Source organism: Pristis pectinata, chromosome 20 (genome assembly GCF_009764475.1).
Source record: "Pristis pectinata isolate sPriPec2 chromosome 20, sPriPec2.1.pri, whole genome shotgun sequence".
NCBI classification, from domain to species: domain Eukaryota; kingdom Metazoa; phylum Chordata; class Chondrichthyes; order Rhinopristiformes; family Pristidae; genus Pristis; species Pristis pectinata.
The window spans coordinates 8,241,555-8,267,687 of NC_067424.1; the positions used below are offsets into that span (position 1 = coordinate 8,241,555).

The 26,133-nt window shown below is 44.2% G+C and overlaps 1 protein-coding gene across 3 annotated transcripts in view; it reads right to left on the minus strand.

Moving 5' to 3' along the window:
• LOC127580793 (polymeric immunoglobulin receptor-like) overlaps window positions 1-19,539 on the minus strand; it is a 51,606-nt gene extending 32,067 nt beyond the window's left edge. Inside the window, exons 1-5 of one of the 3 annotated variants that reach the window (XM_052034689.1) lie at window positions 19,305-19,536; window positions 18,403-18,723; window positions 17,652-17,972; window positions 11,997-12,317; window positions 10,815-11,129 (exon numbers count right to left, since the gene is read on the minus strand). In XM_052034689.1, the coding sequence (XP_051890649.1) occupies window positions 10,815-11,129; window positions 11,997-12,317; window positions 17,652-17,972; window positions 18,403-18,723; window positions 19,305-19,494 (1,468 nt within the window). In that variant the 5' untranslated portion in view covers window positions 19,495-19,536. Of the gene's footprint in view, window positions 1-10,814; window positions 11,130-11,996; window positions 12,318-17,651; window positions 17,973-18,402; window positions 18,724-19,304 lie in introns of all 3 variants that reach the window. The other 2 variants (XM_052034688.1, XM_052034687.1) reach the window with 2 other exon arrangements.
• Between the last annotated feature and the right edge of the window lie 6,594 nt (window positions 19,540-26,133).

Here is a 26,133-nt window from a genome sequence, read left to right on the forward strand (position 1 = left end):
AACTGAAAATGGATTTAGAAAAGGTAGAGAAGGAAATTGTGAAATGCGAGGTGTCTATGATAATGAGATGTCATTGGCGACAGCGGGCATCTGTAAGGAAGACAGTGAGAGAATCCACATGGATAGTTATGAAAGATAACGAACGATAGTGGAAGGGAGGTGGGACATGAATTATGCAGACAGATTAGGTCAATGAATATAGAACTGAGAAAAATATTCATCAATGGTCACTAAAATCTCATTATTTCCTGGACTACAGTGGAAGATGTGAGGATAGAGGAATCAAGTTCAATAATTTCTAAAGGACTCACTCACAACACAATATCTAAAAGCCCAATAAGAGACTTCGCAAATTGGAGCAACCACAGGGTAAATCAATCAGAACATATATGAAAAGTAAAAATGTGTGACCACAATAAAATGCACTTCATGGTGATAAAAGAGAAGGAAACATGTAGCAGTAGAAACAAATTAATACGTTAGAGACAAACAGATGTTGAGCAATTGTGCATGGAGATTTGGGAGATAAAATGGGCAAGAATAGTATGGAACAACAAGGGAGAAGACTTAAACTGGATGATTCCAGGAAAGAGACAGCATAATATCAAGGAAAGGATGAACAGATCATATCTCTCTTCTCTTGATGAGAGAGAAAATTTTAATAACATCGATACAAAGAAACTGTTTTCAGTTGTGGGAAGAGCATAATGAGAGTGCATCAACATAAGAGGGTCACCAAGAAATACAATTGGTATTGTGGAAGAAACACCACCCCGTTAAGAATGGTGAGGATGTGGCGCTCACTCTCACATCAATAAGGATAGATAATGAATAGACAGGAGGAAGTTTGAAGTGAGCATAAGTGACGACATGGACTGCTTGGGCTGAATGGTTTTCTTCTGTATTATATCTCCTGCACAATCCAGTTTAATGCTGTGTAATCCAGAACAATGGTGTAACCTCACCTTAAATGCCCAACACTCAAGAATCATAGAGTCATACAGCATGGAGACAGGCCTTTCAGTCTAACTGGTCCATGCCGACAAAGACACTTATCCAAGCAACTCACATTTTCCTGCCTTTGGTCCACGTCCCTCTAAACCTTTCTTATCCATGTACCTGTCCAAATGTCTTTTAAAAGTCGTTATTGTACCTGCCTCAACCACTTCCTCTGGCAGTTCATTCCATATACTCACCACCCCCTGTGTAAAAACATTGCCCCTTGAGTTCCAATTAAGCCTTTCCCCTTGCACCTTAAACCTATACCCTCTAGTTCTTGATTCCATAATCTTAGGAAAAAGATAGAGCGCATTCATCCAATCTATACCCCTCAAGATTTTATACACCTCCATAAGATCACCCCCCCCCCCATTGCTAGGAGAAATGTCCCAGCCTGTCCAACCTCTCCCTCTAACTCAGTCCCTTGAGACCTGGAAACATCCTTGTAATTCTTCTCTGCACTCTTTCCAGTTGAATACAATCTTTCCTATAGCAGGGCAAACAAAACTGAACGCAGTACTCCACGAGCAGCCTCACCAATATCTTGTACAACTGCAACATCACCTCCCAACTTCTATACTCAGTGCCCTGACTGATGAAGGCCAACATGCCAAAAGCCTTCTTCACAATGCTGTCTACCTGTGACTCCACATTCAGAGAACCATGTACCTGAATTCCAAGTCCCTCTGTTCTGCAACACTCCTCAGGAGCCTACCATTGAAAGTCCTACCTTTATTTGACTTTCCAAAATGCAACAACTTTCACACATATCTGAATTAAACTTCATTGCCATTTCTCAGCCCAATTACCCAGCTGATCAAACATCTTGCTGTAATTCTTCGATAATCTTCTCACTGCCTACAAAACCACCTATTTAGTGTCATCTTCAAATCACACATCTTAGGAGAAGACTTTTTTCTGGCAGTGACCGGCATTGAGACTTTGACCTACTCTGCAAGGTGTTGTTCACAAGTCATATCAATGGCTGTGCCTTTAATGCATACCCAGGATCTTCCCAGTCAGTGCCACAGCAAGACAAAGCAGCATCCTGGGGTTTGGCAAATACAACTCACCTCACACCATGGGATGAGGTTAGTGATGGAGCAGTCGTGGTGAATACTGCAGGGAACACCCTCTGAGGACAGCAAATGGTTCTCATTTCCTAAAAACAAACATTATGAGGAGATACTGGGCCCATTTTCCATGAAGCAGAGGAGGTTAAGAGGATATGTGATTGAGCTATATAATTTCATGAGGCGTACAGGTGCAGTAGATTACAGGAAACTTTCCCCTTGTCAGAGGTGAATAAAAATAGAGGACATAGATTTAGGGTAAGGGTAAGAGATTAGAGGGGATTTGAGGGGACCTTTTCCACGATGGTGGTGAGTACCTGGAAAGCACTGCTTGAGAGAGTCACTGACAGGATTGATGAAGTGTCTGATTGAGTACTTAAGTCACCTATACATAGAAGGCTGTGGGCCAATTGGTGGAAGATGGGTTTATACAGATGGATGCCCAATGTAAGCCACATGGCTTTTTTCGATACTGTCTAACTCTGGGACTGTATGATTCTATTACACAACAGTATGATGTAAACCCTGAACCTCTTCTATTCCAATAAGCTACATTCTAAAATAACAAACTATACTCAACTTTTATGTCTAAATTATTACAGAATATTTAGAGAGAGTAATTGAATTTGGAGCCTCAAGCTTGAAACATATAGGAGAGCATCAGCTATAATCAGTTCTCGCTATTCAGTAGAATTGAAGACAATACTCTTGCAGGCATTCAGTACAAGCAAGTGAAATAGAAAATCTCCCTTCAATTATCTCTCATGCTGAAGCAGGGCTAATCAGCAATGAAAACCGTAGTTTAAAGGGGAACTGGATTGAGTGGTTTACCTTGCAGTTGATTCTGTTGTAAAGGTTTCACAAGAATATTCAGGTCCTGTTGAAATAAGGAAATAAAATTCAGTCTCACGTGTTATCAAGTGCAGTCAAGCAAGACAACGTGATTGACAAGTGGAAACTCATGCCTTGAGTGAACAGCTGATTGGTTTCATGGAGGTGGATAATTTCTGTCTCCAGTGCATATCTGAACACAGGTGATGCAGAGATGTTTCTGGGGAAGTTAAAGGGCTTGGTCTGGTGGGACTGCAAACCCTATTTAATCCTGTGTAAATGTAAGTGAAAGTTCCAGCCAGGGACCTGACCTCCACCAGCACTGGGAGATCTATTTCTGGGGCCCAGCACCCACTGGAAGGATGAACCCAGCTGTGCACTGAGTGTATGCTGAGATATTGGACCAAGTACAGTTGTTGATACAACAGGACAATGCTGTTGTTGCTCTCAAAGAAAAGACAACTTCTGTCATAATAATGGGCAAACAGATGTCTGACCAGCACATTAGACACTCAGAGTTATAAGGCATGGAAACAGGCCCTTCAGCTCAGCTCATCCATGCAGACCAGGGTGCCTAACTGAGCTAGTCCTACTTGCCTGCATTTGGCCCATATCCCTTTTCCATCTATGTACCTGTCTAAATATCTTTTAAACATTTTTATTGTACCCACCTCTACCACTTCCTCTGGTAGCTCATTCCATAAACCCACCACCCTCTTGTGTGAAAAACTTGCTCCTCAGGTCCTCCTTGTATCTTTCCCCTCTAATTCTCAATCTATGCCCTTGAGCTTTAGACTCATCTACCAGGGAAACAAGACTGTGACCACTCACTCTATCTGTTTCCCTCATGAATTTACATACTTCCTAAAGTCACTTCTCAGCCTCCTACCCTCCAAGAAAAAAAATCTCAGCCTATCCAGTGTCTCCTGATAACTCAAGCCTTCTTGTCCTGGTAACATTCTTGTGAACCTTTTTTGCACCCTTTCCAGCTTAAGGACATTCTTCCTTTAGCTAGGTGACCAGATCTGCACACAAACCTCCAACTGTAGTCTCACCAATGAATAATACAACTTTAACATGATGTCCCAGCTCATGTACTCCATGCCCTAACCAATGAAGACAAGTGTGCCAAACCCCTGTGTAGCTGTGTCACCACTTTTAGGGAACTATATACTTGTACACCCAGATTTCTTTGTTCTACAACACTCTGCAGGGCCCTGCCATTTGGTACATCCTGCCTTGGTTTAACTTCCCAAAAGCAACACTTCACTACTGTCCAAGTTAAATTCCTCTCCCATTCCTTGGCTTACTTTCCCAAATGATCTCGATCCTGTCATATTCTTAGATAACCTTCTTCATAATTTTGGTGCCACCTACTAAGTTACTAACCATGCCAACTACACTCTTACCCAAATTGTTAATACAGACAACAAACAACAGTGGACCCAGCACCGATCCCTGTGGCACACCACTGGTCACAGGCCTCCAGTATGAAAAACAACCCTCCACTACTACTTTCTGATTTCTACCACCCAAGCATATTTTGCATCCAAATGGCTAACTCACCCTGGATCCCATGTAATTTAACCTTACTGACCAGCCTACCATCAGAGATGTTGTCAAAGGCCTAGCTAAAGTCCAAGTAGATAACATCTTCTGCCAAGTCCTTGTCAGTCCTCTTGGTCAAAAAACTCAACCAAATTTGTGAGAATTGATTTCCCACACACAAAGTCATGCAATCGGTAATAGGCCCTTGCCTTTCCAAATGAAGGCAGATGCTGCCTTTTAGAATCCCGTCCAATAACTTTCCCACCATGACGTTAGGCTCACAGGACTATAGTTCCCTGACTTGTCCTTGCAGTCCTTTTCAAATAGATGCACTACATTAGTCACCCTCCAGTCTTCCAGTACCTCACACATGGTTAACTATGCTACAAATATCGCTGCCAGGGTAAGAATGTCCAAGGATACACTTGGTCAGGCTCTGGGGATTTATCCACTTTTATGTGCTTTAAGACTGCTAGCAGTTCCTCTTTTGTAATATGGATTTGTTTCAAGACATTTCAAGACTATTCTCTTCCCTGAATTCCCTAGATCCCACATACTTCTCTGTGGTAAATACAGATGAGAAACATTCATTTAAGACATCACCCATATGTTATGGCTCCACACATAGATGATCATATTGATCCTTAAGGGGACCTATTCTCTCCTTAGTTGCCCTTTTGCTTTTAATATACTTACTGAATCTCTGAGGATTCTCCTTTACCTGACAAAGCTATCTCATGTCTCCTTTTTGTCTTCATGACTTCCCACTTAAGTTACTCCCTAATGCTCCTGAAGGGATTTGCTTGATCCAAGCTGCCTATACCTGACATATGCCCCCTTTTTTTTGCTGATGAGATCCTCAATATCCCTCATCATCCAGGGCTTCCTCATCCTGCCAGCCTTGCCCTTCACTCTACAGGTACATAAGATAAGATATCTTTATTAGTCACATGTACATCAAAACACACAGTGAAATGAATCTTTTGCATAGTGTTCTGGGGCAGCCCGCAAGTGTCGCCACACTTCCAGCGCCAACATAGCATGCCCACAACTTCCTAACCTGTATGTCTTTGGAATGTGGGAGGAAACCGGAGCACCCGGAGAAAATCCACGTAGACATGGGGAGAATGTACAAACTCCTTACAGACAGTGGCCAGAATTGAACCTGGGTCGCTGCTACTGTAAAGCGTTATGCTAACTGCTATACTACCGTGCCTGCTACATGTTGGCCATGAGCTTCCCAACCTCACTTTTAAAAGCCCAATAAGAAGGGTGATAACCCCCTTCTTATTTCGAAGTTCCACCTATATAGACTCACTGGACAATCTCCCAGGAACCTCTCTAAGTACTGCTGTGATGTTCTCCCTAGTCAAACATGTAACTCCCCCTCCTCTCTTACCTCTACCTCGATCACAGCTGTAGCATCTGTACCCTGGAATATTGAGTTGCCAGTCCTGCCCTGTCCATCAACAATGATTCTCTAATAGCTATAATATCACTTTCCCCTCATTGGGGGGCTGCTTTTCTGAGCTTGCAGATGTGAGAAGAAAACTTAGTCATTGGCAAAGAATATCCTAAATCCTGATGGCAATTTTCTGTGCATTCAAGTATTGTGATAGTGTCACTGGTGGAAGAGGTTTTATTCGAGGAACAGTTTAGTAAATATTTGCTTTAAAGTGTGAAAAATAACTTGAACTGGAGAGCTGTACCTCGCCGGGAGACACAGCAGAGTGTCTGGGCAGCCAGCTGGAGATCTTGGTGCAGCTGGAGAGCTGCCTGTCAGTGATTATATCCCTGACCCTTTTCCTGTTGGGCTTTCAAGTCCCTAATAACCATTTGCATCAATTAGTTTCTCCAGCCCCTAAACCTATGCCCTCATAATGTTGAATAGGGGAAAATAGTCAGACCTGACTCAACTCTTAGGTAGACACATGAATGATAGAGAAATGAGGGGCTATGTGGGAGGGAAGGGTTAGATAGATCTTATAGCAGGATATAATGTTGGCACAACATTGTGGGCCGAAGGGCTTGTACTGTGCTGTAATGTTCTATGTTCTATATCCAAACTACCAATCACATTGAATACCACTATCCGATCATCCCTCTCCATGGATAGTTCCCTCCTCAGAACTAAAACTGTTCATCTTAGCGAACCTTTGAGTTCAATCCTTCTACGCATTCTTCTGGACCCTGCCTGAACTGGGACACACAAGTGCAGGTCACATTTCTCAATTCCATCCACCAGGAAATAGGTGCTTAGGTTTATAAAAAACATAGCCAAGCATCCCAATATTATCACAATCAGAAAGAGGAATCCCAGGGCAAGGGTGAACTACCTGTGGTTAACATAAGAGGACTATGATAATATTCAAGCAAATATCAGAACATATAAAACAGAAAGAGCTAGCGGTAGACCAGACCATTGGGACCAGCTGTAAGAGACTGAAAAGTTATCAAGGCAAAAGATTATTGATTATGAGAGAAAATTGGCAGATATTATTAAAACAAACCATCAAGGGCTTCTATGGATATATAAAAATGAAGAGGGTAGGGCAGGCAAATGTGAGACTGCCTAGAGAGTGAATTAATAATGGGAATGAGAAAATAGAGGATAAGTTAAGTCAATATTCAGCATCAGTCATCATGGTGGAGGACACCTAAAATACCCCAAAGATATCTGACAGGCAAGTTTCAAATTGTCTTGTATTGTGTGGAAGAGATTGTAAAAATTCCTATTACAGGGACAATCTATTGGGAAAATGAACAGGATTAAGGGAGGTGAGTTATAGAAACATAGAACCATAGAACAATACAGCACAATACAGGCCCTTCGGCCCACCATGTTGTGCCAACCTTTAAACCATGCCTAAGACTATCTAACCCCTTCATCCCACATATCCCCTATTCTGAATTCCTCCACATGCTTACCTAACAACCTCTTGAACTTGACCAACATATCAGCCTCCACCACCACCCCAGGCAGCCCATTCCATACACTAATCACTATCTCAGTGAAAAACCTCCCTCTGATATCTCCCTTGAACTTCCCACCCATTACTTTAAAGCCATGCCTTCTTGTATTGAGCATTGGTGCCCTGGGAAAGAGGCGCTGGCTGTCTACTCTATCTATTCCTCTTAGTATTTTGTATACCTCTATCATGTCTCCTCTCATCCTCCTTCTCTCCAAAGAGTAAAGCCTTAGCTCCCTTAGTCTCTCCTTATAATGCAAACTCTCTAAACCAGGTAGCATCCTGGTAAATCTCTTCTGCACCCTTTCCAACGCTTCCACATCCTTCCTATAATGAAATGACCAGAACTGGACACAAGTACTCCAAGTGTGGTCTAATCAGAGTTTTTTAGAGCTGCATCATTACCTCACGGCTCTTAAACTCAATCCCACGACTTATAAAAGCTAACATCCCATAAGCTTTCTTAACTACCCTATCCACCTGTGAGGCAACTTTCAGTGATCTGTGGATAATGAACTCCCAGATCCCTCTGCTCCTCCATACTACCTAGAATCCTGCTACTAACCTTGTACTCCGCCTTGGAGTTTGTCTTTCCAAAGTGTACCACCTCACACTTCTCTGGATTGAACTCCATCTGCCACTTCTCAGCCCAGCTCTGCATCCTATCAATGTCCCTCTGCAAGCTTCGACAGTCTTCTACACTATCCACAACACCACCGACCTTTGTGTTGTCGGCAAACTTGCTAACCCACCCTTCTACCCCCTCATCCAAGTCATTAATAAATATCATGAAAAATAGAGGTCCCAGAAGCAATCCTTGTGGGACCTGAGTTGCGAGGACCTGATTGCCTACAGTTAAGATGATTAAAGGAAGTGACTGCAGAGATACTGGAGACATTGACTGATGTTTGTCAAAACTCACTGAGTTATAGAAAGGTACCAGGGGATTAAAATGAAGCCAATAATGTGAATCCCTTGGTCAAGAAGGTTGTTCAACATTGTTCAAAATTGGTGGTAGAGTGGACAGTGAAGAGGGTTATCTAAGTTTATAAGGGGATGTAGATCAAGGGGATTTACTTAAGTTTATAAGGGGATGTAGGGCAGGCACGGTAGTGTAGCAGTTAGCATAATGCTATTACAGTGCCAGCGACCCAGGTTCAATTCCGGCCACTGCCTGTAAGGACTTTGTACGTTCTCCCTGTGTCTGCGTGGGTTTCCTCCGGGTGCTCCAGTTTCCTCCAAAGACATATGGGTTAGGAAGTTGTAGGCATGCTATGTTGGCGCCAGAAGCGTGGCAACACTTGTGGGCTGCCCCCAGAACACTCTACGCAAAAGATGCATTTCACTGTGTGTTTCGATATACATGTGACTAATAAAGAGATCTTATCTTGGATCAATTTAGGAAGTGGACCAGAGAATGACAAATGGAATTTAACTCAGACACATGAAAGGTGTTGCACTTTGATAAGTAAAACCAGGGTAGGACTTGCACAGTAAATGGTACTGCCCTAGAAAATGTTGTACAGGTACATGAATAGGAAAGGTTTAGGAGGATATGGATAAAATGCAGAGAAATTGGACTAGTTCAAGTTGACAATTTGATTGGCATTGACAAGTAGGGTGGAAAGGCCTGTTTCTGTGCTGCATAACTCCATGCCTCTAGGGCAGGAAGACAAAAGGTGGGTAACAATATGCCCATTAGATTAACATCTGTTGTTGGCAAGATGCTGGAGTCCATAATCAGGGAAGCAATATCCATCATTTAGAGCAGCTTAATGACTAGATATTGAAAGTCAACATGAAGTAAATGAAGTCAACGTGGTTTTATGCAGGGTAAATTATGTTAGAGAAATTTATTAGAGGGCTTCGTGGTACCAGGAGAAGTGTGTTGGCATGGATTAAAAAACAGCTACCGCATAGATGAGAGATAGTTGAGATAAGTGGGTCTTGTTCAGGCTGGAAAAATGCAAGTTGTGGAGTGCCTGAAGAATCCATATTTGGCCCTCAAGATTTATATAAACAACCTGGTAGAGGAAGCAGGTTGTAAGATATCCAAGTTTGCCAATGACATGAAAATGAGTTGGGCGACGTTGATATTAAGGCTCTTCAACTGGATATTGATAGATTGAGTATGGGGGCAAAATCATGGCAAATGGATTTTAATGTGGGAAAGTATGAGGTTATGCACTTCAGTACGAGGAAGCTAAAAACAGAGTGTTATCCAATTGAAGAAAGACTGCAGATGAGTGAAGTACAAAAGGATCTAGGTGTTCTTGTGCAAAAATAGAATACTATTTTCATGCAGTTGCATTAAGTGGTTAGGAAGGCAAGTGGTGTATAGGTCTTTATTGAAAGAGGTTTGGAGTTTAGATATTAGGAATTATTGTAATTGCAGAGGGTGACATTGAGGCCACACCTGGAGTATTATGCAGAGTTTTGTTCACCTATTTTAAGGAAGGATATACTGGGATTGGAGGCAGTCCAGAAGAGATTTAATGGACTAATTCTTGCAATGAAAGGGATGTTCCATCATTTTCGGCTGAAGAAATTAGATCAATATTCTTAACCATTTAGGAGATTGATTGGAAATCTTATTGAAAGATAGAAATATCCAAATAGAAGATTCTTAGGGGGCATCACAGGCAAGGTGCTGAGGTGTTTACACTTGTTAGGGAGTCTCGCATGAGGGAATGTATTAACAAGATTAGGATAGGGTAAATTTAAAACTGAGGTGAAAAGGAGCTTCTTCATACAGAGTGAGGTGAACCGCTGGAATTCTTCACTTGGAAGGTTGTGGCGGCTGGATTAGAGGGGGTACTTAAACAGAAAGTAGATACTTTTTAATCAGAAAATGAAGAACTGTGGGAAAGTGCTACAGAAGAGGAGATAAGCCCTGGGATAGATCAGCCATGATAACATTGAATAGTGGAGCAGTCCTCAAAGACCAAACAGCCTACTGCTGCTCCTATCTTCTTGTGTTCTTATGTTAGCGGCATGAGGTTTCTAGTATTTCTTTAGATAGTAAAATTCTGTCCATTTTCCATAAAATAAACCAGTGGTAATTCTTTATAAATCCAGAAGGAGCAAATTTGCGTAATTGTTGTTTCTCAAAGATGAGAACATCTCAGTCAGCAACCAGAAACATAAGCAGTTTAGACACATAGCTAGCACGTCGAGCAAGACTGGGCCAGAGATGGGACACTCTGTGGAATGGGACTCACTTCTCATCTATTGTACATTAAGGCATTCCGTTCTTTTCAAGACATATCACAGTGGTGACACAAAACTCTCCAAATGCCTGAATGCAGCTCCAACAACAAAACATCCATCACAAAAGAGACATTCAATTACACCCCATCGATCTCCCCAAGGAGTCACTCCCTCCACAACTTACCCATGCCAGTCAATCGCATCACATAACTGCACTTTCCTCCTCTGTAGTAGATGGACACATTCACAATTTCACTAGATTTTGTTCCACGAATATTTGCAGCTCTGCAGTAATATTGATGGTATTGGTGTTTGAAGGATTGACAATGTAGATCCAGTTTATTGGTGTCCGAGATCTTTGAATCCACAGATGGCATCTTTTCATACCATGTGTACTGAATGGGAAGGGATCCCCAGACAGACTCACATGACACTGAGCCCCCAACACAAGAGACATTTGCTGGCGACAGAAATCCAAGCACAGGAACAGACACGGGTTCTGTGGGAAAGGATCAAACATTCAGATACCCAGTGAACAAATGAAAATCAAACACTCTAAAGTTTTCAGTACTTCTGTGTCTCAGCCAGGACCTGCCAGGTTGGAATCTCACCAACTCACCTACCTCTGTGTCTCTGCATCCTCCCAGCTGCCTGAACTGCCATGTCTGCCATTATCCCAGAACACAGCAGGACTCCAGATCAGGACAGCAGTGATGACACTGAGGATGTGTCAGTGTGGAAATCAGGGCTACAATCTCTGTCAGCATCAGGGAGCCAGTCTCCAATGGTGTTTCCCACCGGGAATGGGCTGGATGGAGAGGCTGGCTGCCGGGCGGTGGATGGTCAGTGGGTGCTGGGGGTGGGGCTCGGGGTGCATTGATGGGGACAGAGGGAGAAAGAGACCACGGGGTGGGGGATTGAGTGACTGATCCCTGAGGTGGGGGTGGGGAGCGGGCTGGCCTGCTCCGGGAGGACTGAAAGCAGTCTGTTGAGCTCTGGGGACTGATTCCCTTTTCATTATTTTTGAGGTATTTAGACCATGAGCAACACTTGTTTCTCACTGATCTGTTATGTTGGATTATTAGCTTTAGTCTGAATGCAAATCTCTGACAGGGTGACATTTTCTACAGTTCAGAGGCAGGAAAATGTGCTGAGCATCCCACTTGAAATCGGTGGCCAGTCAGTGGGACAGACCCTGCACTGGGTGAGAGCAACATGAGTGGGGTTTGCCGACCCTTGCCCACTCCCTGCAGGGCTCTGCACTGCTGCGGAGCCTCAGGATATTGGTGCTGCCCTGACCCTTCCCAGAGAAAACATGGATCAGACATTTCAGTGGAGATGTGAAGTCAATCACTGAGAAACGTACCGTCAGATACTTGCAGATGTATGTCAAACATTGGATCATCACCAGGTGTTGTAATTCCACAGCTGTAGCATCCTGTATCATAAGAGCGAAGATCCTCCACAGTAACAGTAAATATTCCCCGTGCCGGGTTATCTGTGATTGACCTTCTTCCCCTCCATCCGTGTTGCCCATTTGTTTCCACTAACATTGTACATTGGTGACCCCATACACGGCATAAATATTTTGAGTGTGAGCGGTATGTTGCTGCATAGTGACAATTGATTGTGATCGCTCTTCCCACAACTCCTCTTACTTTATTTTTTGCCCACAATGCGCCTGAAACTGAGGGGAAAATTCTTCAGACAATGAACAAGTAAAATCAACCCGACATAAAACGTGCCTACTTGAATTAGTTGCCGCTCTGTACCGAGGAATCTGCCCACTCCATCTATTAATATAATTAAATTCCACATAGACTGAGAGGAAAGACAACAGTATCATCCTTTATCATGTGCTCAGGACGTTCCGAAAGTCTTCACAACCAATGATCTGCTTTTGATCAGAGTCACTATTGTCAGTGTGCCCATTGTGGCTCAGTTTGACCTTCCTCATTTCTGAGTTCTGATTTCAGACCCACTTCAGGGTCCTGGCCATAAAATCTCATCTGCCCTTCCAGTGCAGTTCTGAGAGAGTACTGCACTGTCAGAGGTGATTCTTGTCAATGAGCTGAGCATCTCCTCTCAGGAGGAAGGAAAAATTCTACTGATACTGCCTGAAAGAAAAGAAGAGGAAATATGCCCACTGTCCTTGTGAAAATACATTATCTGGCTTTAACTGATGTGCTGTGTGGGATTTTGCTGTGTCCAGTTTGGTTTGCAGATTTGATATGTTCCTGCAGTGTCCACTTATTGGTTGTAAAATCCTGAGGTGATGAAGCAGCGTATAAAATGTAAATCATCTTTTCTCATATCAACATCAACTTGAATTTGACATCCTTCACTATCTCCACCATCATGCCTGCAACATTTCCTTCAGCAGGATTTGAAAAGGAAATGTGAACATGGTTCATTATTCGAAGCACAAGGAGCAAGAGAACTGAAGAGATGCAGGGGAAGATTCAGGAAGTTGGAGATGGATAAATGAACAGGACCTCAAGTGAGGATTAGTGCCGGGGGATGTGGTGGTCAGTACAAGAACAGTAAAATATGACGGCACTTCATTGCCTGGGAGATGGGTCAGAAGGAAATGAATCAGATTACATCCATGGTGGGGCTATTCTGGAAGAGAAGTGGTTTGTAGACCATGGAAAGTCGTTACTGGAATGGTTATTGGATCAATGGGCTTGTAGGGAGAGGATCCTTTAGGGGGAATGAGTCTACACTAAAATGACAGGAAGGAGGTTAAAGATGAAAGAGAGAAAAGGAGAAAGGATAAAGGAAGATTAAATAGGGAAACTGGGAGTGTGAAGAGTTCAGCTCACAGTGAGGAAGGAGTGAAGGATGAACAAGAGGAAAATTGTCAGAAAGACCAGGGTCACATTCATGTGAATGTACATAAATACATAAACTGCACTAAAGAGAAGATGAAAACAGAGAAGAGAGCAGAGAGGGAAAGGATAAAGGAAGGTTCTAGAGGGAAATGGAGAGATAAGAAGCATCTGATGAGAGAGAGGGCAGAGTGTAGATTTCCAGCAAAATAGAACCAGGAACATGCATAACAAACTAAATGTTCAGGATAAAGTGAAAAGCTAGAAGCACAAGTTGTGAAAGAGTAGGTTGATGTAATGGAATGAACAAGTCTTCAGACAGAGAGAGGTTGGGAGATTGACGATGATGATCCACCAAACTGCAGATGCAGGAAACCTGAAATAAAAACAGAAAATTTTGGAAATACTCACCAGTACAGGCAGCCACTTTGGAAAGAGAAACAGACTTAATGTTTCATAAAGTCATGGAGTTGTACAGCACAGAAAATGGATGTTAGGCTCACAAGGTCCATGCCAAACTTTTTACCCATTAACACACATTTTCTTTGCCTTCATTAGGTTTACATCCTTCAATGCCATGCCTACTTACGTCTCTCTCTCAATGCATCTTTACCATAAATAACTGTATCTGATTTCACCACTGCCCGAGCTGCACATTCCACACATAAACCACTCTTCGTGTAAAACAAAACTTACCCTGTAAGTTTCTTTCCAGAGTTTCATTCCAGAGTTTCTTATATTTCACCTTAAAACTATGCCCTCGTGTTTTTGATATCCCCCACTACAAGAAAAAGGTTTACAATATCTACATTAACTATGTCTCTCAGAATCTTCTGTCCTTCTGTTAGGTCACCCCTCAGCATCCTTCGCACCAAGGAAAACAAGATCAAACGATCCAATCTCTCCCCATAATTAAAGTCCTCATTGTAACAATGTAGAAGACCACAGACAGATAATGCAGAGCTGGAATGGGATGAAGAACAGAGTAACCCTAGCCAACTGAATGCAGATGTTCTGAAAGCAGGCACCAAATCTTGATTTGTTCGCACCCTCTCCGCCCCACCCCCGCCCCAATGTTGAGAAAAAAGAAATGCACGGCACTGGATTAGATGAAGTGCAAATGAATCACTGCTCCAATTGGGAAGACTTTTTGGGTCCCTGGATGGTGGGATGGGAAGAGAAGAGGTGAAAGGACAGGTATTGGAAATGCTGCAGTTGCAAGGGAAAGTGCCCCAGGATGTGAAGTGGTAGGTGGGATGGAAGAGCAGACGAGGGAGTCTTGAAGTAACTGGTCCCTTTGAAATGCGGAGAGAGGAAGGGAGGGGAATCTGTGTTGTGTGCTGCAATCTTGAACCTGGTGGGAATGATCCACTGCATGTGGAGGCTGTTGGGGTGGAGGGTGAGGGACAGGGCAGTATATTGCTGGTTACAAATCCAAAGATCATAAATGGAGAAATACCAGAATTAGTAGAAAATTCTATTGTTTACACTAGAACCTGGAAAACAAAGTTGTCATCAGTTATGGCAGTATTGTGAAGTTCATGCCTGTCCTCCAGGTAACATAATTCACCATCCTCACCCAGTCTGGCCTGTCTGTGACACCAATGTGGTTCACTCTTAAATGCTCCCCTGAAATGCACTGGGAAGCCTCCAGTACACATCATGCCCTCTTGAGGCACAAAAAGTTTGCTAAGTCCCTGGGGCCTGACCAAGTGTACCCAAGGATGTTGTGGGAAGAAGGGAAGAAACTATTGGGGTTCTGGCCAAGACCAGGACCCCAGTAGTTTTTTCCCTTCTCCCCACAACATCCTTTTGCATCTTAAGGTAAGATATCTTTATTAGTCACATGTGCATTGAAACACACAGTGAAATACATCTTTTTGAGTGGAGTGTTCTGGGGGGCAGTCCGCAAGTGTCGCCACGCTTCCGGCACCAATGTAGCATGCCCACAACTTCCTAACCTGTACATCTTTGGAATGTGGGAGGAAAACCAGAGCACCCGAGGAAACCATGCAGACACGGGGAGAACGTACAAACTCCTTACAGACAGTGGCCGGATTTGAACCCAGGTTGCTGGCGCTGTAAAGCGTTACGCTAACCGCTACACTATGGAGTGAGTTTTCTGAAGACTAGAAGGTGGCTCACATTGGTGCATCTATTAAAGAAGGGCTGCAAAGACAAGCCATGGAACTGCAGGCCAGTGAGCCTTATATCAAGGGTGGGTAACTTACTGGAGGGGACTCTGCGAGATAGGATCTATCTGTATTTGGAAAAGCAAAGATTGATTTGGGATAGTCAGCAGTGTGAGCGAAATCGTGCCTCACAAATTTGAGTGAGTTTTGAAAATGTGGACCAAAGGGATTGATGAGGGAAGGGCAGCAGATGTTGTCTATGTGGATTTTAGAAAGGCCCTTGACAAAGGTCTCGCATGGTAGATTGGTACGAATGTGAGGTCACAGGGGATCGAGGGTGAGCAGATCAGATGGATATCAAACTGGCTTGGTGGAAAGGAGTCAGAGGGTAGTAGCGGAATGTTGTTTTTCAGACTGGAGGCCTATCACCAGTGGCATTCTGCAGGGATCAGTGCCAATCCACTTTTGATTGTCATCTTTATTAATAATTTGGATGAGAATGTAGGTGGCATGATTAGTAAGTTTGTGGATGACACCATCATTGGTAGTGAAGTGGACAGTGAAGCAGGTTGTCTAAGGTTACAATGGGATCTAGATTAACTAAGAAAGTGGGTAATGGAATAACAGATGGAATTTGACTCAGACATACTGTATGTGGACTGATGCAGTGTGAGGAGTTAGAACAGTAGAGATGTGGAGAGACATGAACATAGTTGCCTGAAAGTGGCGACACAGATGGTCAAAGTGGTGAAGAAGGCATATGCCATGCTTGCTTTCATCGGATGGGGCATTGAGTACAAGAGTTGGGATGTCATGTTACAGCTGCGCTGGGCATTGGTGAGACCACACCTCCAAATACTCTGTGCAGTTCTGATCATCAGACCATAGGAAGGATGTGATTAAATGAGAGAGGGTGCTGAGAAGATTCACAAGGATGTTGCCAGGACTGGAGGGTTTGAGTTATCAGGAGAAACTGGATGGGCTGGGACTGTTTTCCCTGGAGTGAAGGACGCTGAGGGCTGAGTTTATAGAGGTTTATAATATCATGAGGGACATAGATATGGTGGATGGTCGGTCTTTACCCCAGGATAGGAAAGTATAAAGCTGGAGGCCCTAGGTTTCAGGTGAGAGGGAAAAGATTTAAAAGGGACTGGAGTGACAAATTTTTCACACCGAGGCTGACGGCAGCGGTTATGTGGAACGAGTTGTCAGAGGAAGTGGTCGATGCAAGTACAAATACAACATTTAAAAGACATTTGGACAGGTTCATAGATAGCAAAGGTTTAGAGGGATATGGACCACATGCAAGCAAATGGGACAAGCTCAAGAAGGCACCTTGGTTGGCATGGACAAGTTGGGCCAAAGGGTCTGCTTCCGTGCTCTATAACTCCAAGACTCTGTGACATCCTCTCTAAACTGGACCACACTTTTGGAAGGTATCATTCGGAATTCTATTTGATCACATAGGTGTTACAGTCTATGGAGTTGCAGCCAATCAGATTCCACATGAATTCCACGGGATCACTGGAGATCCTGAACTATTTTACATGGGTTTTGAGGTTTTATAATCCTGCCCATGATCATGAACTGCAGCAGCCTCGTTTATCCCTGATCATGGACCTAAGTAGAAGGAATTTTTTTTATGTTTCAACGTGAGTGAGGTATGTTAATCAGCAACCTGAAACTCAGTTTGACCAGTCACAAAAATACAGCTGATCGAGCAGTTCAGAAACTGGGGATCAGTGACGACAGTCTCACTGTCTCACAGCTAACACTCTTCAACTACTTTCAAAGCAGAAGCCAGAAGAATAATGGAATGCTCTCAAATTGTCTCGATGTGCAAGTCCGACTATGCTCAAGATGCTTGACACCAGCAGGAGGAAGTAACAGACTTAATTATTCACCAGACGCACTTAATTTCCACATCACCGCCACATGGTGGCTGCAATATGTACCATTCACAGATGCAAAGAAATCCCTCACCATCAGGAGCAGCAGCAGCAGAGTAACAAAAGCAAATAATTAATTGTATCCCCCCCCCTTTAAATCAATACTTACTGGTGCTATTGATTTCTGTCACATAACTGCAGATCCCTCCTTTGTTGAAGACCGTCACATTCACAATTTCACTGGATTTTGTTCCACGATTATTTGAGGCTGTGCAGTAATATTGATGGTGTTGGTGTTTGAAGGATTGACAATGTAGATCCAGTTTACTGGTGTCGGAGACCTTTGAATCCACAGACGGGGTCTTTTCATACCATGTGTACTGAATGGGAAGTGATCCCTGGACAGACTCACAGGACATTAACACTGAACCCCCGAGACGTGAGACATTTGCTGGTGACAGAAATCCAAGCACAGGAACAGACACGGGTTCTGTGGGAAAGGATCAAACATTCAAACACTGAGTGAACATCTGAAAATATAAAGGCTGAAATTGGTCAGATATCTGCGATATGTTCGGTGGCTTTCAGGAGAGAGTGCAATTGCGATTGGTTTTAGTGACCTGCAGGAGAAAGGGAACCCTTGAGCACTGATATCAACGCTGAGGCAGCGAGGGATGTACAGGGTCTGGGCAGAGATCTTGCAATCCGTGCTGAGGAGTGGGAAGACGAGCAGATTACCGTTCTTAGGACGACAACTACCCTCAGTCGTGAGAGGGACATCTTCCCAGCCGCCAGGCTTGCCAGCGGGACCCGCGCGACGTTGCTCCCCAGATCATCTTCTGCCCTGACCCTTCCCAGAGAAAGAAAACATGGATCAGACATTTCATTGAAGACACAAATTCAATCACTTAAAAACGTACCGTCAGATACTTGTAAATACACATTAAATACTGGATCGTTGCCAAATGTTGAAATTCCACAGCTGTACCGTCCTGTATCTCCAGAGTGAAGATCCTCCACAGTAACAGTAAATATTCCCCGTGCCGTGTCATCTGTGACTGACACCCTTCCCCTCCATCCGTGTTGCCCGTTTGTTGCGACGATAATTAAACATTGGTGAGTCCACCCATCGCACCAATACTTTGTGTGCGAGCGGTACGTTGCTGCATAGTGACAATCGATTGTGATCGCTCTTCCCACAACTCCTCTTACATCTCTCTCTGCCCACAACGCACCTGAAACTAAGGGGTGGGTGGGGACATGTTCAGATCTGAGGTGAAAGGGACTACTTAATACAGACAGATAAACATTGAAGATAACATATAAACAGCTCCAGGTCGCGTCCCAGGACGTAACCCATCTGTTCACAGCCAATGATTTGGGTCTGAAGTGCAGTCAGTGCAGTTACTGTGCCAGCTGTGTCAGTGCTCCCCTGTGTCACTACATTGTGGGGTCACCCCCCTCCAGAGACCTGCGCACAAACCCTGAGGTGATGTTCTGGTGCAGTACTGAGGAAGGGCGGCAGTGCTGAGGGTGCTGACTTTCAATCAACCCAGACCATGTCGGCCTCTCAAATGCACACAAAGGTCCCACTAAGTTGTTTCATTTGGGATGCTCCTGGGTGTGGTGGCCGATATTCATCCCACAAGCAATACTGGGGGTTGGACCCGCGCACAGACATCTGCTGTGGTCACTGCCTCAGAGAGGTCAGACGGTGGACGGTTGTCGGCGAAGCGGAACCCTCAACGGAGAGAGCGCTGGGAACCGAATATCCCGCCATCGCATCGGCGGGCATCCTCCTTTTCCCGTGATCCCAACTCACCCTGGAATATTCTGCACACCTGGACCATGGAACGGCGAGAGGTCGAAGGCTGAGGGAGACCGATGTCCGCGGTTAAGTCCCGGATTCCAGGGAGCTGCGGGGTTGGGACCGGGCGGGGGCGTGGTAAGTAGGATAAATGGAGGTCGTGCTTGAACCTCCTCTCAGGCCAGTGTCCTGACTTCCTCCACATTTACATACAAGTATTTAAACTGCAGAAAGAAATCCCCGGTTATGTCTGAACCTGTGCTCTCTGGTCCGGTTGCACTGGGGGTATGTCACAAAAGACTCTTGAAAATTTCTATAGATGAACGGCGGAGAGCATTCTGACTGGTGGCATCACCGCCTGGTATGGAGGCTCCAGTGCACAGGATTGCAAGACCTTGCAGACTCAGCCAGTTCCATCACTGACACAACCGTTTTCCAAACGAACTTCATTCAGTGATTACAGCAACACACTATTATTACAATATTACCATAATCCACGATTCATACTATGTTCAGTTACACAACCATCTCTATTCAGAACACACTGGAGCCCACAGGTCTGGGAAATCCCCCATTTTACCCATGGATACTGAGTGTTCCTTGTCCAGGGAGGGACTGGTTGCCCTGGCGGTATCTGTTCCAAATTCAGTCCATATTTTGTGCTTGTCAGGTATCCTTCAATGTGTAATTAGAATGTGCTGTAACTGTGGTCATTACCACCTTAGGGTCTAGAAATCCAGGTGCAATTTCAAATTCCATGAGGATACATTGAGTTTAAATCCAATGTATTAATTAATTCTGGAATTAAGAACCACGTATCGATAATGATGAAGAGATCACCAGATTGTTATCAAAATCCCACCCAGGTTGCAAATGCCTTTTAGGGGGAGAAATCTATCATCCCCATCCAGTCTGGTTTACCTGTGACTCCAGGCTCACCAATGTGCTTGACTACGAATTGCCCCACTGAAATAACAAAGTGAAGACACTGAATTCGAGACAATAATGCTGGCCTTGGCGGTGATCCCTGCACCCAGAGATCAGATTCCAGCACTGGTAGACATTATATTGCTCTTTAACATCCTCCAGCAGCTTTCACTACCTTCACCCTCTTCTCCCCCACCTGGCTCCACCCTTTTTTTCCTTAACTGCTTCCTCCTCCCACCCACCTGCTTCTATCTCCCAACTGCACCCCTCTCCCTCCCGGCTCCATCTGCCAGCCATCTTTCACCCCTCCTCAGTCCTCCTATTGGCCGCTGTCTCACACCTCTCCTCCTCTTTACCCCATCTCCCATCTCAACTCTTAGTCCTGATGCAGGACGTCGACAATTCCTTTCCCCCCGCTGAGTTCCTCCAGTAGTTTGCTCTGAACTCCAGATTCTGACATCTTCAGTCTGTTGTGTCTACCTTTGAGTCATAGAGCAATGCAGCATGGATACAGGCCCTTCGGCCCAACCAGTCCATGCCGACCACGGTGCCCAACCAGCTCGTCCTAATTTCCTGCGTACGGCCCATATCCCTCAAAGCCCTGCCCCTCCATGGACCCTCTTAAATTATATTATTGTATCTGCTTCAAACACTTCATCTGGCAGCTCGTTCCATATACTCACCACCCTCTGGGTGAAAAAGTTGCCCCTCAGGTTCCTTTTAAAGTTTTTCCCTCTCACCCTAAACCTGTGCCCCCTAGTTTTGGACTCTCCCTAAAACTAGAGAACCACTCTGCTCGACCTGCTGAGTTCCTCCAGTAGTTTGCGTTGGACTCCAGATTGTGACATCTTTGGTGTCTCCGTGTGTTCAACAACTCTGCTCTGGAAACGGAGCATGGCGCCCAAAGCAGCACTGATCATCCGAATGCCCAGCTCCGGTTGTCACTCACCGGGTAGGAAAGTAATCAGAAGAATCGAAATCCACATTGTTTTATTTGCAGAGACCCGGCCAGCACTTGTCAATCCTCAGGGTGAAATAACTGTCAAATAAAAAGGAGGAAGAAGACAGCAGGAAGTCCGAGCATGAAACCACAGCGAGCCAGCTGGGTGTAATTTGTTACAAAACAAAAAGCTCTTAGTTATATTTAACAAAATAAAATTAGTCAATTCCCAATGACTGATAGAAATTGTGAGAAGAGTTAACATGTTAGACACAAGCGACTGCAGATGCAAAAATAAACTGCTGGAGGAGTCCCAATGCAGGGTCTTAATCTGAAACGTTGATCACTCCGCCTCCACAGATGCTGCCTGACTCAATGGGTTCCTCCAGAGGTTTTTTTCTGCTTGAGTTAAAATGTTAGCTGTGATGAGTTATATTCACTCGAGTAAAGGATTCATGGCGAAATGTTAACCAAGGAAGAGAAATATAAAATACTTGTAGAAACGTTGAGTGTGAGTGGAAAATTCACCCCCATCCCTTCACTCCCACCACACCCCCACCCTTTCACCCCACCCCCACCCCGCCACACTCCAACCCCACCCCCACCACCCCACCCCCACCCTTTCACCCCCTCCCGCCCCACCCCACACCCCCTCCCCCACCCCCACCACCCCCAACCCCCACCACCCTCCAACCCCACTCCACCCCCACCCTTTAATAATTAAGACCCTGCATCAGGACTCATCCAGCAGTTTTTTTTGGCTCCAGATTACAACGTCTTCAGTCTTCAGCTTGTGTCTGACATTTCAATTCTTTTCAGAATTTTATCACTCACTGGCTGTGCCGAGTTTGTGTGAGCAACCGGTGGCCAAGTCCCACACCTGTACTTGTGATCACTTTTTTTCGCTGCATTACGCTTCAGAAACTGTTCTGTAGCCTTAAACATGGAATGGTTGTTATCTGTTTAAATTTAGAAGAGTAAAAACAAGTTTAAAAAAATGTAAAATTTAAACAAACTTAACCACATGAAGTAAATCTTGGGGTCCAAGTTCTTAACTCCCTGAAGGTGGCCACACATGTAGTTAAGGTGGTACAGAAGGCATATGGCATCCTTGCCTTCATTGGTTGGAGCATTGAGTATAAGAGTCAGGAGGTCATGTTGCAGCCATATAAAACTTTGGTTGGGCAGCACTTGGGGTGTTGTGTGCATTTCTGGTAACCCCATTACAGGAAGGATGTGGAGGCTTTGGAAAGGATGCAGAAGAGGTTTACCAGGATACTGCCTTGATTAGGGTGTATGAGCTATAAAGAGAGACTGGACAAACTTGGGTTGTTTTCTCTGGAGCATCAAAGGCTGAGGGGAGACCTGATAGAAGTCTATAAAATTAAGAGAGGTGCAGATAGGGTAGACAGTCAGAATCTTTTCCCCAGGGTAGAAATGTCAAATACTAGAGGACACGGATTTAAGGTGAGAGGAGGAAAGTTTGAAGGAGATGTGCGAGGCAAATTTTTACAGCGGTGGCTGCCTGGAACAGGCTGCCAGGGATAGTGGTAGAAGCAGATATGATAGTGGCATTTAAGAATCTTTTAGATGGACACATGAATGTGCAGGGAATGGAGGGATATGGATCACGTGTACGCAGAAGAGATTTAACTAAATTTGGTATCATGTTTGGCACAGACCTCGTGGGCCGTACAGCCTGTTCCTGTGCTGTATTGTTCTATGTTCTCTGTTAAAAGGCTTCACTTACCTCCCCCACAATGTCCAGTTTCTGCCATCGATCCCGCCGTCCTTGTCCCTCATGGATTCCAGACCTCTGTACTCTCTGTGGTAAATGGGGAGGCCTTTGACAAATGGGAGTTCACAAGGAAAACTCCACAAATATTGTCCATGCCAAGTTGCGTAACTGAACTGGTCTCATTTGCCTGCGTTTGCATTCATCAGAATAGTTACCAAAATGTAGGACATGGTTCTTAGTTACTAGAACATAGAACAGTACAGCACAAGAACAAGCCCTTCAGTCCACAATGTCTGCACTGACCATGATACTAAATAAACTAATCCCACCTCCCTGCACATGATCCATATCACTCCATCCCCTGCATGTTCATGAGCCTGTCTAAATCTCTCTTAAATGTCATTATCATATCTGCTTCCACCACCTACTCTGTTGTCTTGCAAATCTCCTCTAAACTTTCCCACTCTTACCTTAAAGTGATGCCCTCTTGTATTTGATATTTTCACCCTGGGAAAAAGAATCTATCTACCATACCTATGCCTCCCATAATTTTATAAACTTCTAACAAGTCTCCAGCACTCTAGAAAAACAGTCCAAGTTTATCCAATATCTCCTTATAGCTAATACTCTCTAATCCAGGCAACATCTTGGTGAACATCTCCTGCACCCCTCAAAAGCCTCCACATCCTTCCTGTAATACAGTGACCAGAACTGCACACAATATTCCAAATGTGGCCTAACCGAAGTTTTATACAGCTGCAAAATGAGTTCCTGATTTTTATGCTCAATGCCCTGATCAATGAAAGCAAGCATGCTGTATGCCTACCATACCACCGACTTTACCACCTACCTTGTGTTGCCACTTTCAGGGAACTATGGACTTGCACTGTAAGATTTGTGCACCTTTCTATTTCTGCCTTAGTGATAACTAAATCCAAGCTGTTTTTGGGAACTTGCTGCTAAGGAAGAAGCAAAGCATGAAGCAAGTGTGCAGGAAAAGGGGCTTTTCACCTAACCTCAACAAACGGTGCTTGGCTTCTTTCCCCCTCCTGGCTGGTGTCTGTCAGCTCTTTCATGCAAAGTTTAAAGCATTGTAATGACACAATTTCTCCATTCCATTCCATTGGTCAAGTACAATTTAAAGAGCTACAGTGGGATTTCACTTTACCAAACCAAACCCATTTTGACAGGATATGTTCTGTGTGTGAACAATCCCTGTATCCTTATAAAACATGATGTAGAGAAGAACCAATAGGTACTACAAAAGAACAACTTCTTTCCATCCTCTTCCTCCATCACTGCAGAAAATTGCTCAGCAAGCCACAATACAATATTCTGATGAGAATGTGTAGAGATACAAAGCACATCCTAAGTTTCAGCAACAAGATCAGAGTGTCAGATCATACTTGCTAAAACTCAATCCTGTGCCTATCTGTAAACACAAGTGTGGGATTTTATGTTTTGTTCTCAGTGTCTGTGAAGTACTTTGGGATGTCCTGGTGTACGGAAATGTTCCATTGCAGGGGATGTTCCTTTCCTCAGAGCGGTTCCCAGGGTCACACGCAGACACGGACATCAAGTGCTGCTGGAAGACCATCAACTCTGTGAAAGACGCTCTTAGATCTGCCTGAAACCTGTTGGAATTTCAGCACAGAGAGATGTCCATAATGGAATGCTGCTAACTTGCACGTTCCAGGCTTCAGGAGTATGTGATGAGGGATGAATGAAGTTTGGCGCAAACAATGCAAAGGCTCTGTGGGAAAGGACCACAGTCCAGGATCCTTCCACTACTGGACATTGGGGGGCTGAGTCCGGTCGGAAAGCCCCTCAGACAACAGAAGGGTGAATCACTCAAGCGGGCCACATGAGTGGCAATGGTGCCATGTACAAAAAAATGTGCTGACAATAATGAATGTATTGACCAAATGACACTAAGATTGTAAAGAGCATTTGCACTATGTATATTCTTTTGTATATATATTTTTATTATGAATAAAGTTTATTTTTGAAATTAAAAAAACAAGTTCCTTCCTTCAGGCCATTAACAAGCTCAGGTTTAACAGGTCCAGCTCACTCAGTGGGACGACCACATCTGGAATTATCTGTGGCTCTTCATCACCCCTCTGATTCCCTGACGTGAAGAATTTGTGTTCAAAGCTGCCTTGGATCTTATTTCCTTTCCTCCCATCTCACTGTGTGAAGGATGTTATGCCACATTTTCCTTATTAGTGGGGCACTTTACCTGATGTGGAACGAACAATCCTCTATTTTTCGTAACTTCATGATTATAATTGCAATAATACAGTACTCCTCTCATTTCCAAATTAGACCCTTTATATAAATACCAAAGATGAGGTATCGGTGGTCTTAACGCACTTTAAGGTGGATCAGTCCACAGGGCTTAGCCAAGTGTATGCTTGCACCTTGTGGGAAGCTATAGAAGAGATTGTGGAGGCTCTTGTAGAGATATTTGCATCATCTTTAGGCATGGGTGAAGTTCTGGAAGACTAGAAGGTGGCTAATCTTATACTGCTGTTTAGGAAGAGCAGCAAAGGCAAGCCAGGGAACTAAAGCCGGTGTGCCTGACATCAGTGGTGGGTAAGTTATGGGGGGGGGTGGTTGGGGTGGATTCTGAGGGACAGAATCCTCAGCAGTTGGATAGACAATGATTGATTAGGGATAGTCAGCATGTCTTTGTGCATGGGAACTTGTGTCTCAAAAATCTGTTGGAGTTTCTTTGAACGCAAAACCAAGAGAACTGATGTGGGCAGTGCTGTGGATGTTGTCTATATCAACTTTAGCAAGACCCTTGAGGTCACGCATGGAAGACTCATCTGGAAGCTGAGATACATGGGATCCAGGGAGAGCTAGCTAAGTGGATACATAATTGGCTTGATGGTGGAAGCAGAGGGAAAGGGTGGAAGGTTGTTTATTGGACTGGAGGCCTGTGACTAGTAGTGTGCCACAGGGACTGGAGCTGGGCCCATTGTTGTTCAACATTTATATAAACAATTTGGATGAGTATGTACAAGGCATGATTAGTAAGTTTGCAAATGACACTAAAATAAGAACATGAGAAATAGGAGCAGGAGTAGGCCATCTGGCCCATCAAGCCTGCATCGCCATTCAATAAAATTATGGCTGATCTGGCGGTGGACTCAGATCCACTGATCTGCCTTTTCCCCATAACCCTTAATTCCTCTACTTGGCAAAAATCTATCTAACTGTGTCTTAAATAT